Source organism: Camelina sativa, chromosome 15 (assembly GCF_030686135.1).
Source record: "Camelina sativa cultivar CO46 ecotype springtype chromosome 15, ASM3068613v1".
NCBI classification, from domain to species: Eukaryota; Viridiplantae; Streptophyta; class Magnoliopsida; order Brassicales; family Brassicaceae; genus Camelina; species Camelina sativa.
The window spans coordinates 11,851,846-11,866,202 of record NC_141894.1 but is presented as its reverse complement, the minus strand read 5'-3'; the positions used below and the strand labels follow the sequence as shown (position 1 = coordinate 11,866,202).

The window sequence follows — 14,357 nt, the reverse complement described above, 5'->3', positions numbered from 1 at the left end:
GAATAATGGACTCGTCTGAGTTCTTTGTCTCCATAAGGAACAAAAGATCTGGGAAAATACTCTTTTGTATCTCCCTTATACGTTGGATTGTCATGGGGTTCCCCAACCCACAACAATTACAGCTCACCATCCTTAAGGAAGAAGGGTTGGGGGATTCTGAAAATCTGCCTTTTTCTTTTTCATTGCAGGGATTAAGGAAATAGCAGGTGGACCTGAAGCAGAAGGTTGCTGTGAGGGTATGCGAGGCAGGTCATCAGTCCTTTGTCGATCCGGGTTTGAGCTCTGAGATTTAGCACTCTTATCTTTCCTCTTAGGAGATGACTTTGACAGTTTCCTCTGGTTAGGTCGAAAAGAGCCTACTTTTTCCAAAGTTTTAGTCTCAGGTGCTTTCCTAGGCAAACCTTGTGGAAAGTTTCTTTTTTTTTGTGTTTTTGCGCCTAAAAGTTTTTGAGATGGCTTTGATGTTTGATTGTTAGAAGGAGGCCTTCCCCTACCATGTTTGCTTGGTCCCCCGGTATCCTTATATTGACTCGGGTGATCAATGGGAGGTGATGCTGATGGAGGAAGCACATGGCCATCTATCGTCGGTGCCAGGCAGAGACTTGCATCCTGTACAGTTTGGAAGGCATGGATAGAGTCTGCTGTTGTCTCCATAAGGTTATCAGCCTCACTCTGCATCACCCTCATTCGGTGGGTGACACTTTCTGAGGGATCAAGGCAAGAGATATATTGTATGGTGACCTCCCGAAACTCCTCCAGTACCTGGTCTCTACTTGGCATACCATCAGGAAGGGGTGGGACCCTCAGAGGTTGATATGTTGGTTGACTATCTTGTTTTGGTGGTGGAGTGGTGGGATCTGGACTAGTCACTTCACGCTCTAGAGGTGGTCTCCTTGCTCTAGAGGAGACAGAGGGATCACCCTATATATTTGCAGAAGATACTGACTTTTCTCTCCATTGGAGATTGTGTGCAGGGTGAGTAAGGTGGTGTGGGGGTCCCGACCCTCTGCGTCCATAAGAAGAGGTTTCCATCATGTACGGGGGGATTGACGGGTTCTAGTCTTTTGCCTATCAGCCTCAACGTCTCTATGTTTATGGTGAAACAGTCTATTCTCAGCAGAAGTTCTTTCCCTTTCTCTTAAACTGAAAAAAGACCTCTTCCTGGGGTTTGGATTTGTAGCAGGTAAGTAGCTCATCTCTGGGCTCCGGTTTGGGTTCTTGGGTGGTAAGAAGTTATCTTGGGTGTGTAATAGTTTATGGACACTGACTGTTGGGTAGGTGTGTTTGATAAGTTGTTCCGCAGTGGGGGTCGAGCCTCTTCAATGGTTTTCAGACCAGGGCACTTGTTTCTCTCATGTGACAACCTTAAGCAGTGAGAGCAATAGTTTTTTAAGTTTTTGTACTCGAGATTCACCACCACCTCATTGCCATCATGGAACTCAACAATCGTCTCCTTTGTGATAGGTTCAAGACCGGTAATGAGAACTTTCAAGTGTACAGCGGAGGAGGTAATTTCCCAGTCCAGGATCTCGCCAATGGATTGAAGCATTCCCAGTTTCCAGTAGTGCTTAGGTAGTCCTTGGATTTCAATCCAGAATAGAATCATAGCAGGGAATGTTGAGGAAATAACTGGCTCCACTTCTGTAAGATAATCATCCATTGATCAAAGTGGTAAGGCCTATTTGCCATGACTTGGTGTAGGTCTTCTTCTCTTTCGAATTTAAATTAGAAGCATCCCTAACCGAGATCTGACCCTGAGACTTTACCTCGTAGGTTCCATCGGTTGATAAGGAAAGGAAAGAGGGCCCACATACGCTGGAGGGATGGGTTTGTGAGGCGTCCTATGAGGGTTAAGGCGTTTTCCTGTATGAGATCTGAAGTATCTATCTCTGGCGCTTTCACCCGTTTACGTGGCGGAGGGGGAAAACCCCTGATAGGTTCTTTGCCTTTCTGATGGTATGGGATCCGGATTGACATGGTTGCGGAAAGGTTGTGGGTCGGTTATGGGTTTAGGGTTGAGGAAACAGGGAGAAAAATACAAGTGTGGGTGTTCGTTTGGACTTAAATAATGTAACATCCGTGAACCAAAATCCCGGTTTAGGTTCTGCATCGGTCGATGCAAGTTGTGCATCGGTCGATGCAAGGTTGTTCCTGTGCGTTTTGACTTAAGTCAAACGCTGCGTTTTGGGTTAGGGAAAAACCCTTAAGTCGATTTTTTGTTCCATTTGTGTTGTTTGGCCGTTTTTGAGAGAAAACGAAAGAGAGGAAAAGTTCTTGAGTGTTTCTGGAGATTTCTTGGAGTTTTGGTGCGTTCCTGTAGAGATCTGTTGCTGGGATCGTTGTAGGAGCTTCCTAGAGGCTTGTTCTTGCTTGTTTATTATTCAGATTCGTCTTGGCACAGGTAAGTGCATGACCATGGCTTATCTAAGCTAGAGGAACCTTTAACTTGCCTGTTTGGTGTTGTTAGATGTGTTAGATCGTAGTTAAGGACGTTACGAGGCTTTCTTGTGGCTTGGGAATGAGTTTCTGTGGTTGTTGGAACGAGATCCGGCGAGAAGCTTCGGGGAAATCACGGTGCTCGACGTTGCGTCGATCGATGCATTGCTTGCATCGGTCGATGCAAGTGCGAGGACGGCGCGATAAACTTTAGGGTTTTCGTGTTGCGTCGAGCATGCGTCGGTCGATGCAGACTGGGTATTGGTCGATGCAAGTTGCACTTGCATCGGTTGATGCAGCTTTTGCGTCGATCGATGCTTCCTCAGTTGGCATCGGTCGATGCTGAGTCCTGGTTCGTTGGTCGTTGTGTGTTGATTGTGGTGTGTGGTTATTGGATACTCTATTGCTTGTGTGTATAGCCCAGTAGATGGGAGGATTGCCTTACTGAGTGTTTATAAAATACTCATGCATTGCAATATGTGTTTGTGGTGCAGGTAAAGGCAAAGTGTGATCGTGGAATCAAGGCGATGAGGAAGGGATGTTCTAGAGGCTTGATTGATTGCGGTCTAGCTATTGTTAGGTTGCTAGATTAAGTCAACGGAACATTGTAGGATGTTAGTTGTTGGCTATTTCTTTATTGGATTATGGTATTGGTTATTGTTTTGGATTGTTGGAATTTATTGGTTTAATGGAAGTTGCTATTTGATTATCCGCGGTTGTTGATTGTTGATAGGATGTTAGTGGGTATGGGACCACTAGTAAATTAAGGTATTAAAAAAAAAAAAAACGGGAAGGGTTGTTTCATTTTGGTATCAGAGCCCTTACGGTTCTAGGTCTAGGGTTGATTGTGCTTTTGTTGTTGATGTTTAGGATTCCATGCTAAGATTGATTGTGTGAGTGGGTCAATTGTGTGTGGCATGAAGTCCTAGAACATCCCCTTCGAGCCTGTTTGTGATTCCACGGTGAGTTCTGTTTTGTGTATTCGAATTATTGTTTTGCTTAGCCTTCTGTTCTTGGATGACACAGATGGTTAGAGGTGAGGATGCTGTTGATCGCGGTCGTGGTCGTGGGCGTGGTCGTGGTCGTGGTCGGGGACGAGGTCAGGTTCCTGAGGCCAGTGTGAGTGTAGCCCAGAGCATGGCCAGTGAGGAGGTGGCGGAGTCACAGGTTCATCCTAGTGTGTCTGGAGACCAGGCTGGTTTGGGTGACGGCAGGGCGGATGGGCCCGGTGTCGGTCACGGTGTTGCCCCGGGTGTGGGGGTTGCAGCAGGAGGTGCTCCAGGTAGGGAGGATGTCTTGATGGACTTGCTAGCTCAGGTTTTGCAGCTACTTCCAGCAGTAGTGCCGCCAGTGGGTGGTGGTCAGGGTCCAGTGGTGCCGCCAGTGGTTGGTTGGCAGGTTCCAGTAGTGCCGCCAGGGGTTGGTGGGCAGGTTCCAGAGGTGCAGCCTGCGGCGGGTTTGCAGGCAGGTGTGCAGCCGGGGGCCGAGGTAGTGGATGCTCAGTATGTGCGGATGATGGAGCAGCTGCGGCATGTGGGAGCAGGGTATTTCTCAGGAAGTACCGATCCGAGTGTAGCGGATGAGTGGAGAGAGCGGATGGAGGATATTTTCCTTTCGCTTAGGTGTCCCGACCGGTACAGGGTGGATCTAGCAGTGTTTTACTTGTCAGGAGATGCACGTGTGTGGTGGAGGTCGGTGACAGCACGGAGGGTGCAGCGGGGTATGTCTTGGGGAGATTTTGTGGGGGAGTTTAACTCCAAGTATTTTCCTCAGGAGGCTCTTGATCGCATGGAGGCACGGTTCTTGGGGTTGACTCAGGGAGACCGTACAGTGCGGGAGCTGGATGCAGAGTTCAGTCGGCTTGTGGGGTATGCAGGCAGGGGTTGGGAGCCAGAGTCGGCTCAGGTGCGGAGGTTTTTGTTGGCTCTGCGGGATGATTTGAGGACTCAGTGCAGAGTGAGGAGTTATGCTACGAGAGCGGAGTTGGTTGAGGTTGCAGCTGAGATAGAGGATGACTTGAGGGCACAGGTTGTTGTGGTCAGTCCTTCAGTGCAGCCACAACAGTCTCAGCCGTTTTCTGTTCCTAGCAAGGGCGGCAAGCCTGCGCAAGGGCAGAAACGGAAGTTTGATGTTATGCAGAGGTCGAGGCACGGTGGTGCGAGATGCTTTGGGTGTGGTAGCAGGGACCACAAGGTGACTAGCTGTCCACAGAGAGGTGAGCAGCGGGCAGTGACAGAGCAGCGGACGGTGACGGAGCCGCGGATCGATACTCGAGTGTGTTACTACTGCAGAGAGACGGGGCATATCAAACCTCGTTGTCCCAAGTTGCAGCAGAGGACAGTAGCAGTGTTGCAGGCTGGAGCTCAGCCAGGGGTGCAGCAGGTTGTGCAGCACGGTGTGCAGCCGGTGGGTTGGATTGAGCCGACGTCTCAGGTGTACTCGACTCAGGAGCCCGGTGGCACTAGTGCAGGAGCGATCACAGGTATAACTTCTGAGATTCAAACTTAGTCAATTCAAAAGTTCAGATTATATTTGTTTTTGTTTGTGGTCAAGTGTTAGGTTCTCAACACATGAGGTTTGTGTAGGGACCTTGTCGGTGGGCGGGTTTAAGTCCCATGTTATGTTTGATTCTGGAGCTTCTCATAGCTTCATTACTCCAGAGTGTGCCGAGAGTGCGGGGATCAGAGGGGATTCTGGAGAGCGTTCAGGAGTTGTCAGAGTTGCTGGAGGCAAGTTCCTGAGGGTTATTGGACGAGCTGGAGGAGTTGATATTCAGATCGCAGGAGAGTCGTGGCCAGCGGATTTGCTTATCAGTCCAGTGGAGTTGTATGATGTTATTCTGGGTATGGATTGGTTGCATCGGTATAAGGTGCATCTGGATTGCTATCGGGGTAGAGTGGAGTTTGAGCGTTCAGGAGGGAAGTTGGTTTTTCTGGGTATTAGACCGACTTCGGGGAGTCTCGTGATCTCAGCCGTTCAGGCAGGGAAGATGATCGAGAAGGGCCGTGAGGCCTATCTGGTTACCATATCTATGCCAGGGTCAGTGGGGAAGTCTACGGTTAGCGTTATTCCGATTGTGGAGGACTTTGAGGATGTGTTCCAGTCATTGCAGGGATTACCACCATCTCGGTCGGATCCTTTTACTATTGAGCTGGAACCGGGAACGATGCCGTTATCCAAGGCTCCCTACAGGATGGCTCCAGCAGAGATGGCAGAGCTGAAGAAGCAGCTGGAGGATTTGTTGGGCAAGGGTTTTATCCGTCCTAGTTGTTCACCGTGGGGAGCTCCGGTGTTGTTTGTTAAGAAGAAGGATGGGAGTTTTCGTTTGTGTATTGATTATTGGGGTTTGAACCGAGTTACTGGGAAGAACAAGTACCCTCTCCCGAGGATTGATGAGTTGTTGGATCAGTTGAGGGGTGCTACTTGGTTCTCCAAGATCGACTTGGCTTCAGGTTATCATCAGATTCCTATTCATGAGGCAGATGTGAGGAAGACAGCCTTCAGGACGAGATATGGGCACTACGAGTTTGTGGTGATGCCGTTTGGGTTGACAAACGCGCCGGCTGCATTTATGAGATTGATAAACAGCGTGTTCCAGGAGTTTCTGGACGTGTCAGTCATCATTTTTATCGACGACATCCTGGTATATTCTAAGAGTCCTGAGGAGCATGCAGTACATTTGAGAGCAGTGTTGGAGAAGCTGCGGGAGCAGAAGTTGTTTGCTAAGTTGAGTAAGTGCAGTTTCTGGCAGCGTGAGATGGGGTTCTTGGGTCATATTGTTTCAGCTGAGGGAGTTTCAGTGGATCCAGAGAAGATTCAGTCCATCAGGGAGTGGCCGAGGCCGCAGAGTGCCACTGAGATTCGGAGTTTCCTGGGGTTAGCAGGTTACTACAGGAGGTTTGTTCGGGGTTTTGCGAGTATGGCTCAGCCGATGACTAAGCTTACAGGGAAGGATGTCCCATTTGTGTGGTCACCAGAGTGTGAGGCAAGTTTTGCAAGTCTCAAGCAGATGTTGACTACCACGCCGGTGTTAGCATTGCCTGAGCAGGACGAGCCTTATGTTGTTTATACAGACGCTTCTAGAGTGGGGTTGGGTTGTGTACTTATGCAGCAGGGGAAGGTTATAGCCTATGCTTCGCGGCAGTTGCGGAAGCATGAAGCTAATTACCCTACTCATGATTTAGAGATGGCAGCAGTGATCTTTGCTCTTAAGATTTGGAGATCCTATCTGTATGGTGGGAAGGTGCAGGTATTTACAGATCACAAGAGTCTGAAGTACATTTTTACTCAGCCTGAGCTGAATTTGAGGCAGAGGCGTTGGATGGAGTTGGTAGCGGATTATGATCTGGATATAGCTTACCATCCTGGTAAAGCTAATTTGGTTGCAGATGCCTTGAGTCGGAAGCGGGTGGCTTCGGCTCAGGAGCAGGATATGGAGGCATTGGTAGGTGAGATTAGTGCATTGAGTTTGTGTGCTATCTCACAGGAACCTCTGGGTTTGGAGGCAGCTGATAGAGCGGATTTGTTGAGCAGAGTGAGGTTAGCTCAGGAGAGCGATGAGGGGCTGATGAATGCCTCTAAGGCTGCGGGTGCAGAGTATTAGGTTTCTGCTAATGGTACTATCCTTGTGCATGGTCGGATCTGTGTGCCCAAGGGTGAGGATTTGAGGCAGGAGATACTGAGAGAGGCTCATTCGAGCAAGTTCTCTATTCATCCAGGGGCGACCAAGATGTACCGTGACCTCAAGCGGTATTATTACTGGGTCGGAATGAAGAAGGACGTAGCTGACTGGGTGGCGAAGTGTGATACTTGGCAACTGGTGAAGGCAGAGCATCAGGTTCCTGGAGGATTACTTCAGAGTTTGCCCATTCCTGAGTGGAAGTGGGATTTGATCACGATGGACTTCGTGGTAGGTTTACCTGTGTCGAGGACGTTTGATGCTATTTGGGTCATTGTGGACCGTTTGACTAAGTCCGCGCATTTTCTGGCCATCAAGAAAACTGATGGAGCAGCGGTTTTGGCCAAGAAGTATGTGAGGGAGATAGTCAGATTGCATGGTGTGCCTGCTAGTATTGTGTCTGATAGAGATTCCAAGTTCACTTCGGTGTTCTGGAGGGCATTTCAGGTGGAGATGGGCACGAATGTGCATATGAGTACAGCCTATCATCCTCAGACGGACGGTCAGTAAGAGAGGACGATCCAGATTTTGGAGGATTTATTGAGGATGTGTTTGCTGGATTGGGGTGGTCATTGGGCAGATCATTTGAGCTTGGTGGAGTTTTCTTATAACAACAGTTACCAGGCTAGTATTGGGATGGCTCCTTATGAGGCTTTATATGGGAGGCCGTGTCGTACACCTTTGTGTTGGACTCAGGTGGGGGAGAGGAGCATTTTTGGTGCAGATTTTGTTCAGGAGACCTCGGAGAAGATTCAGGTTTTGAGACTGAACATGAAGGAGGCTCAGGATCGGCAGAAGAGCTATGCTGATAGGAGGAGAAAGGATCTTGAGTTTCAGGTTGGTGATAGAGTGTACCTCAAGATGGCCATGTTGCGGGGTCCGAACAGGTCATTGACAGAGACTAAGTTGAGTCCGAGGTACATGGGTCCGTTCAGAGTGGTTGAGCGGGTGGGACCAGTGGCATATAGGCTGGAGTTGCCTGAGGTTATGCGTGCGTTCCACAAGGTATTTCATGTGTCGATGCTGAGGAAGTGTCTTCACGAGGGTGATCAGTGGTTGGCTAAGATTCCTGAGGATCTTCAGCCTAACATGACTTTAGAGGCGAGACCATTGAGGGTGCTCGAGAGGAGAGTCAAGGAACTTCGGAAGAAGAAGATTCCTTTGATGAGAGTCCTGTGGGACTGTGACGGAGTAGAGGAGCAGACTTGGGAGCCCGAGGCGAGGATGAAGGCAAGGTTTAAGAAGTGGTTTGAGAAGCAGAACGCGACTTGAGTTGTCTAGCCGGGTCCGAGTTGTAGTCCATGGCTGGAGCGGGTACGGAGTATTCCAACCCATCTCTCTTGATTTTTGGTCGCTTAGGGGTGGTTGGTTGTGCGACTAAGTATCAAGATGAGGTGGTGCTCGGGATGCGGGTTGTTGGCTCCGGTTGTTGTATTTTTGGCTTTTTCTGATGTATTTTCGTTGAGATTGTAACGATTATGACATTTTTGAGATTAATAAGATGAGTATTTTTTTTCTTGTGTTTGACTGTTATTGTCATGGGAAGAGAGAAATAGTTCGGGTTCTATTTTTGGAAGTTTCCATAAATAGAAAGTTTCCACAAAAGGAAAGTTTTGTGGAAATGATGAGGTAGATCTAGTCGGGAGATACTCGTTGGCATCAGTATTTGTTTTGCTCAAGGCCGTGTGGGCCCAACTCGCGTGATACCGATAGCTCGATGGACTTTGTGGCCAGAGAGTGGGAGTGGTATGTTGCTTCGGATGACGATCCGAGACCGCGCTTGAGGGTGACGACCCAAGAGCGGGATATGTGGGGCTCCCTGGATACCGTAGCTGTGAGCCGAGGCTCGGCAGTGAGTCGGTATGTCTCGAGGGTTGCGACCCGAGAGCGGGGGGAGTGTGTGTGAGTGACTTCCTGGATGCTGTAGCTAAAGGCGGTTGGCCTGATAGCGAGCCGGCATGATTCGTTGGTTGCGACCACAAACGGGGGAAGCACTGAGTTGTGAGCAAATAGTGTTATGATGCGAGTATATTGGCTAGAGGGAGACCTCGAGGGTCAGTCGGAGGTGTGCGGGCTGTTGCGACAGTGGCACGGGAAACCTTGGCTGACGGTGTTGGTCCGGTCTAGGGACGTGCGGGCCGTGTTGATGGTGGCACGGAGGTCCTTGGAGGATGGACGGTATTGCGGGATTCGGGGACGAATCCTTATTGGTGGGGGAGAATTGTAACATCCGTGAACCAAAATCCCGGTTTTGGTTCTGCATCGGTCGATGCAAGTTGTGCATCGGTCGATGCAAGGTTGTTCCTGTGCGTTTTAACTTAAGTCAAACGCTGCGTTTTGGGTTAGGGAAAAACCCTTAAGTCGACTTTTTGTTCCATTCGTGTTGTTTGGCCGTTTTTGAGAGAAAACGAAAGAGAGGAAAAGTTCTTGAGAGTTTCTGGAGATTTCTTGGAGTTTTGGTGCGTTCCTGTAGAGATCTATAGCTGGGATCGTTGTAGGAGCTTCCTAGAGGCTTGTTCTTGCTTGTTTATTGTTCAGATTCGTCTTGGCACAGGTAAGTGCATGACCATGGCTTATCTAAGCTAGAGGAACCTTTAACTTGCTTGTTTGGTGTTGTTAGATGTGTTAGATCGTAGTTAAGGACGTTAGGAGGCTTTCTTGTGGCTTGGGAATGAGTTTCTGTGGTTGTAGGAACGAGATCCGGCGAGAAGCTTCGGGGAAATCACGGTGCTCGACGTTGCGTCGATCGATGCATTGCTTGCGTCGGTCGATGCAAGTGCGAGGACGGCGCGATAAACTTTAGGGTTTTCGTGTTGCGTCGAGCATGCGTCGGTCGATGCAGACTGGGTATTGGTCGATGCAAGTTGCACTTGCATCGGTCGATGCAGCTTCTGCGTCGATCGATGCTTCCTCAGTTGGCATCGGTCGATGCATGTTGGCATCGGTCGATGCATGTTGGCATCGGTCGATGCTGAGTCCTGGTTCGTTGGTCGTTGTGTGTTGATTGTGGTGTGTGGTTATTGGATACTCTATTGCTTGTGTGTATAGCCCAGTAGATGGGAGGACTGCCTTACTGAGTGTTTATAAAATACTCATGCATTGCAATATGTGTTTGTGGTGCAGGTAAAGGCAAAGTGTGATCGTGGAATCAAGGCGATGAGGAAGGGATGTTCTAGAGGCTTGATTGATTGCGGTCTAGCTATTGTTAGGTTGCTAGATTAAGTCAACGGAACATTGTAGGATGTTAGTTGTTGGCTATTTCTTTATTGGATTATGGTATTGGTTATTGTTTTGGATTGTTGGAATTTATTGGTTTAATGGAAGTTGCTATTTGATTATCCGCGGTTGTTGATTGTTGATAGGATGTTAGTGGGTATGGGACCACTAGTAAATTAAGGTATTAAAAAAAAAAACGGGAAGGGTTGTTTCAAATAAGTTGTGGAATAAATGCAAGAGCAGTAGGGAACAGATAGTGATGAGAAATACCGATTAGCAGCAGAGTAAATGCACAAGGATTTGGTTTTGGTTGATGGAGGATGACTTCATCTTGAGGAAGATCTGTGGAAAGGGTGGTGTGGGCCGGAATTAACCAACGGATAAAACGTTACGGCTGTTGCTATTGGAGGAGAGCAGTTGGTGAGATCTGGATAAAAGTCATTCTCCTTCACCTCGGGTTTGGTGCCTCGGAGGATTTGAAAAGTGTATGGACGCCTTCTCTCGCTCCAAATTATGCATTCATGATTATCTAGTATATATACTCATTTTTTTATCACTAATTTCATTTTGTCATTTAAGACATTTTGTGTTGCATTTGAATTTTCAAGTTTAAAAACCTACAAAATAGGAACCAATATATGTAGGGAAAATTATAAATAAAGGAGCTTTTTCCAAAAATTTGGTCATCTACACTTTTTTTTCAAGATTGTCAATTGTGACGAAAATGCCCCTACTAATAGAAATAGTGAAGTTTTGAAAAATTTGAACCAATAAACAAACAGAAAACCCGTGTTAGTATACAACTGTTAAAAAAAAATTTGAAAAAAAAATATTTTGGGTGTCAAAAATCAGTTTGTAAATTGCTGATTTCTAGTCTAAATTGTTTAGAATAGACTTTCTAAGATTTTTTCTCTTTCTCAAACATTTAGATTGTTCATTCTACAGTTTGTACATGTTCTAAGAAGTTTAGACAGAAAATTTGTTCTAAAATTTCAGAACCTGAATTTTGTATGTTCTACAAAATTAAGAATATGTATTCTACATTTTTCTTCATTCTACATCAATTCAAAATTCGTTTTCTACGTTTTACCCTATATACTAAAAGAAGTAGAAGATATATCATAGAAATTTTTAGAATTTGTAATCTGTAAACCTTAGAATACCCTAAAATAGAAAGAAAATAAATTAAATAAGGAAAATGAATAATTTTAAATATTTTTTAAATATTCTTAATTTATGGTTAAGATTTCGTAATTATTGTTTAGATTTGTTCTAATACATTTTAGAATGCGTATTCTAAATTATTTAGAAAATAAACAAATTAAGAAAAATCGACATTATACCTTAACGTGATCGATTAGCCCTTTTGGGAAAAAAATTTAACCTTAATTGGTTTCCAATCGATCAATTTCCCTTACTTTGTCAAAACCCAAAACAACAATTTAGGCCCACTCGATGAAGCCCCAAAAACCGATTAATTGATGTTTTCTTAATTTCAGGGGACAAAAAATCAACAAAATTTATCTGAAAAAACAATTAAGGGCATAATTGGCTAATTTTATATCATAAAACTTATTTAACCAAACTTTTGAAAAAAAAATGTAGATGGCCAAATTTTTGGAAAAAGATCCTTTATTTATAATTTTCCCATATATGTAAGAACCACAAACAAAAAGAGCACCAATTAATTTGAAAATATGTTCTACTAAGTTGGAAAAAATCAAAATCTTTGTGTTGCTTTGTTTCAAGGACAAGCGCTAACTCAACAAATTCAATAGGACCAAAGTGTTTAAATATCTCTCTTTCAACTCTGTCACCGTGGAATCAAGATTTTTAACATATAACTTTCAACATAACACCATGATGATTTACATTGTTTGAAGTAGTGCTAGACTAATCCAAATTTTTATCAGCTACAAATGTAAACACACGAAATTGTTCGCCATATAGAGGCTAGAGCTATGAATTTTTGAGCTGGCTCCACATCAAAATACTCAATTTCTCTGCAAATCTAACAAAGAGATGTGAAATCTTTTTAAAATGCTCAATTTCAAAAATATCTCCTTCAATTTTTTGTTTTAAAAAATAATCCTCATTTAGGTGAATATGTACTGATATTTAAAGAAAATATGATAAATAGATTTATAAAATTCTTTTCACCAATATTTTAAATTGATTTCAAGAGTAGAAACTGTTAAAAATTGTTAAGTTACTTGTACATCTAATTTCAAAACAACTATTTGATAGAAATAATAATATTAGCCTTAGTTTTCTTTTATTACCTAAAGAATTAACAAGTATGTGAAAAATCATGATAAAATTTTATTTTAATTAATATTATTGTAACTATATTTAATATATGACCTCTGCTAAAAAATATCTCTGGGTACTCCACTGGTTTTTGTTGAGTGCAACATGCCTATCTATGGGTCCGAATGTTAACAGCGGATTTGGTAGTGCGGAACTAATAATTTGATAGTGCGGTACGGTTCAACTGCGGTTCGTGCGGGATAAAAGTATTTGCGGGACAAGTGCGGTTTATGCAAAATAAGCGGTACATTATAATGTTTGATTGGTGAAAAAAACTATTAGCGGTATTGTTAATAAGAAATAATTTCAGTTGTTAATCAGAATTTTTTTAAACATATATTTTTCTTTAAAATTAAAAATAATTTATGTTTTAAACATAATTAAATTGGATTCAATTTAATTTTTTTCTTATATGTTTTGTTCTTATAATTTTCAGATAATTATAAACTTTATATACCTAAGTTATTATGATGAATACATATTGCTAAATGATTTTTTTAAAAATCAATCATAAAGAATAAAAGCTTTAGATACCTAAACTGTATTTTTTAAGAAAAATTACATATAAGTGAAAACTAAGAAAAATTACATTTAATCGGTTTACTGTTTACCAATCTAACATTGACCAGCTAAACCTGAAATTAAACCATTTACACCCAATTTCCTTTTTTTTGATCAAACCGTTTATAGCCAAATAAATAAAGAAATTATTTAATATCTGGTCAAGAGTGGAAAGGTGCTGCTGAACTCACTGCTTACAAAGCTGCTCAGGTTTTGATCTCATTTCTCCGATCTGTTTTCGTTTTGACTTGATTTTGTTTGATTTAGGTTTGTGAGATTTTGGCTTTGTTTTGGTTGTGCAGGACATTGCTAACTCTGAATTGGCTCCTACTCATCCGATTCGTCTTGGTCTCCTCTCCGCTCCGATAGCCAAGTCCGATCTGCTTCATAATGAGAGCTTATAGTCTTTGATTATATCTGAATCGAGTTCATACCACAATTCTTTAGCCATTAAAATCACTAAATTCATCGTTGAATCGACTTGATGGTTTGGGTTGATTATTTTTTAGGTTTGTAAATTGTTTCTCCATGTATAAAATAAGTATTATTTTAATATTAAAAAAAAAACTGTACTGTGGTTTTCAGAAAAACGCTGGGTAAAAGAGGGTGGATGTTCAAAAGGCGGTCCAACACATGATCTGTAGGACAATTCCGCAAATCTTTATTTTTTTTTTTTGTTGAAAAAACACAAATTTGTTTAAAACTTGTTGATTGGTGGATGTTGTGCGGTTTTGAAGAAAAACAACTCAAATCTGCTTTTCCTTTGTCACCATTCACTACCTATATGTTTTTGAAAGTTTCCTTAGCTTTTGACAATATTCAAACATGTTTAAAAGTTGTTAGTGGGGTGGATCTTGTTCTAATATAATATGGTATTTCTGTCGGGTGGTGAGTATATACCACAAAGAACTGAAAAAGTCAGTTAATAGTTAACACTTAACATTGATTTCAAATGCTTCAATCAGGACTGTTTATCAGTTTTGAAATCAATGTTAACTATTAACTGACTTTTTCAGTTCTTTGTGGTATACGACAGAAATTGATGGTGATTTGATATCATCTTCATTATTCATTTTGCTTAAACTCCATCAAATAAAACCGTTTCGAACTTGTGTCGTTTCATACTTCTTCGTTACATTCGTAATTTTTTTCGAAC

At 43.7% G+C, this 14,357-nt stretch overlaps 1 protein-coding gene and 1 long non-coding RNA gene across 2 annotated transcripts; one reads left to right on the top strand and one right to left on the bottom strand.

Annotated features, from left to right (window-relative positions):
* Window positions 1-1,192: 1,192 nt before the first annotated feature.
* Window positions 1,193-1,660, bottom strand: LOC147926522 (uncharacterized protein At4g02000-like). The gene has a single exon (XM_087487092.1). It carries the CDS (start codon window positions 1,658-1,660, stop codon window positions 1,193-1,195), a length of 468 nt encoding a protein of 155 aa, XP_087343218.1.
* Window positions 1,661-13,360: 11,700 nt separating this feature from the next.
* LOC104746585 (uncharacterized) lies at window positions 13,361-14,084 on the top strand. The gene is made up of 2 exons (XR_002035423.2): window positions 13,361-13,411; window positions 13,504-14,084. It is a non-coding gene; the product is annotated as an uncharacterized LOC104746585 (long non-coding RNA).
* The last annotated feature ends 273 nt before the right edge of the window (window positions 14,085-14,357 follow it).

Bases quoted from the DNA above. Each gene is read 5' to 3' on its own strand.
- LOC147926522 (XM_087487092.1), bottom strand. From the start codon at position 1,660: ATGGATGATTATCTTACAGAAGTGGAGCCAGTTATTTCCTCAACATTC.